The following is a 2749-nucleotide window of genomic DNA, read 5'->3' on the forward strand; positions in this document are numbered from 1 at the left end:
CCGCCGCCGCATCCGAGCGCGGACGCGCTGGCCGAGCTGCGCTGCACCATCAAGTGCTGCGGCAGCGCCATCAGCGGGGCGCGCTGCCCGTTCGTGATGCTGAGGTGGCGGCCGGGCGCAAAGGGCAGGAACCCCGCGCCGCCGGCACCACCGGCACCCGCCAACGCCAAGTGGAGTGAGAGGTCGGGGGCGCTGCACTGGTGAAGGGTCTCGTAGTCCAGCGCGGGCGCGGTGCGGGAGGGCGTGTACGAGCGGCGGAAGCGGCGGCTGCTGCCGGCAGAGGACGCCTGCGGGCGGAGGGCGGGGGTGCGATCTTTAGGTGGCGAGCGCATGAGGGTCGTTTTGGTGCCGCGGGGGTGTTTGGCGGCCGGCTGTACAATTGAATCATGTTGCATCAAGGCGTTTGGGTACGGCCGCTCCGCAGGAACAGAGGAGCCCAGCGCACCGCGGCAGAGAGTCCAGGACTCTCCAGCTCTGCTGATGTCGCCCGCCGCGCCTTCAAGGGCCCGAGGCTCCCCGCGCTCGACCCGCTGCCCGGCCGCTGCCCCAGCACGCCGCCGCCGCCGACGATCGCGGCCGCCGGCGGCGGCGACGCGCCGCGCGAGTGCTGCTGCGCCTGCAGCGTCGCGGCCGCCGCTGCGGACAGGCGGCCGATGAGCTTCGAGACGCGCCTTAGTGTCACGCGCGGCGGCGTGCGGGCGCCGTCGCCGCCGGCGGACGGCACGGGGCTGTCCCTGCCACTCTGCACGCCCTCGGCCCAGCCGCCGGCGCCGGGGCCGGCGCCGTCGCCGCTGCTCCACCCGCGCGCGAACACCGCAAAGGGCGCCGGAGCCTTGGCGCCCGCCTTTGGGCTGACGCCGCCGCCGCAGCCGGCGGCAAAGCCAGGGGAGAATGCAACCCCGACCAGCTCAGTATCCACCGCCGGACTCTCAAACTTTCCGGCCGCCGCAGCAGCCGCGGGCGTCGCCGCAACACTGCAGGACCTGGGGGCCGTCCCAGGCGCCGCCAGGTCAGCGTCCGGCTCCTCGTCTTCCTCCTCCTCTTCGTCCTCCTCGTCCACCTCGTCTTCGGAGTCGCTCAGCCGGTCCGCAAAGTCCGCGGCGGCGGCCGCCGAGCCAAACGCGGCCGCGCTCACGCCGCTCACGGCCCGCGCCATCCTTGGGGACCCACAGGCGCCGCCGGCGCCGGCGGCGGCGCCGGGCGGCGGAGTAGGGGGCGTCGCGGCGCCGCCTCGGATGATCTCGCACGTGCCGCTAAGGATGAGGAACAGGCCCTCCGGAACGTTGCCCTCCCTGTGGGTCATGGAGTGTACACCAAGAGACGCCAGAACGGCCAGTGGGCAGAGAGCAGAGGGGGGGCAGCTCGGCCCCTTCTGAGCATAAATATTCCACTGCTGCCTGCCAACAGTATGGAGTGGTGGTAATGGAGCAAGGCGGCCTGCAGTCGATTGCATCCAACCGCCCACGCACCCAAAACTCCGACCAGCCGCCTGCCCGGGCCGCCGGCCGCCGCCTCACCGTATCAGCACGTGGCCCCTCTTGAAAAGGCGCTCCTCCACCGAAGGCACCGCCGCCTTCACCTGGTGCACCCACGCGGTCAGCGCCCCCGCCTGCTCCGCGCCCGACGGCGCGCCCCGCGCGCCGGTGGGGGCCGCGGCGGCAGCGGCAGCTGCTGCGCCCCCGCCGCCGGCGGCGGCGTCTCCAGCGCCCGTCGCGCCGCCGCCGGCGCACAGCTTCAGCGGCGGGAGGCGGCCGGAGTTGGAGACCCATTCGTGCGCGGCAACCTGGCGTTGTTGGAGAGCATTGAACGTGTACTCATCTCGTCCCTGGTGCCTGTGATGTTGCAGCGTGCACGCGCACACACACACACACACACACATACACATACACAAGTACGCATGTCCACGCGAATACACACACACACACGCAAAGAAAAATTCATGGCGTGACAATTTGCGCAGGTGCGACGCCCACGCGATCGCACCTGCGCCAGGCTCAGCCGCTTCTCCGGGTCCTTTTCCAACAGCCCCTCCAGCAGCGACCGCAGCGCCGCGCTTGGCGGCGCCCCTGGCGCGCCCGGGCCGCCGGGCGCGGGCCAGGCCAGCGGCGCTGTGCGTATCAGGTCGTAGAGCCGCAGGACGCTGTCGGCGCCATAGGGCGCTGCGCGCCGCGCGCGAGGCGGGGCGGGCACCTTAGGGCAGTTGGGTAGTTGGTTAAGGTGTCCGGCCCAAGGCGAGGCCAGAATTTTATCAAAGATTCAACCCCTGGTTACAGGGCACATGTTCCCTTGCACGCGCCCCAACCTCAGCAGAGCGCGGGCAGTGTCTATGCACTTGCATCCCATAGGCGGGGGCAGCCGAGCGGACGCGATCCGCCGGGCACCCACCGCAGCCAAAGACAAACATGTACAGCGTCACCCCCAGCGCCCAGCACTCCGCCGCCACCGGCCTCCACGCGCCCCCGCGCGGGTCGCAGCACTCGGGCGCGGCAAACGCGGGCGTCCCCAGGAACGCGGACGTCGTCGCGGCCGCGGCGGGCTCGGGCAGCAGGCAGCTGGACCCAAAGTCGGAGATCTTTGCGTGCCCGTCTGCGCCTATGAGGAGGTTGTCGGGCTTGAGGTCTCCGTGGACGACGCCGTTTGAGTGAAGGTAGTCTAGGCCCAGCAGCACGTCCCTGATGGGGCGTTTGTGGGGTGGGAGCGTTTTGGGCCGGGCCAAGGGGGTTGGGGTCACACAGAAAGGGTCTTGAGG

General features: G+C 71.1%; 1 protein-coding gene across 1 annotated transcript; it reads right to left on the bottom strand.

The window, feature by feature from the left end:
• Positions 1-445: 445 nt before the first annotated feature.
• Positions 446-2404, bottom strand: MNEG_15972 (hypothetical protein; the record flags this gene model as incomplete). Its single annotated transcript, XM_014035557.1, has 4 exons — positions 446-1292; positions 1518-1783; positions 1984-2159; positions 2386-2404. Coding segments are annotated over 4 exons (1308 nt in total), but the record flags the coding sequence as incomplete, so codon positions are not given.
• Between the last annotated feature and the right edge of the window lie 345 nt (positions 2405-2749).

Source organism: Monoraphidium neglectum, assembly GCF_000611645.1.
Source record: "Monoraphidium neglectum strain SAG 48.87 unplaced genomic scaffold scaffold05846, whole genome shotgun sequence".
NCBI classification, from domain to species: Eukaryota; Viridiplantae; Chlorophyta; class Chlorophyceae; order Sphaeropleales; family Selenastraceae; genus Monoraphidium; species Monoraphidium neglectum.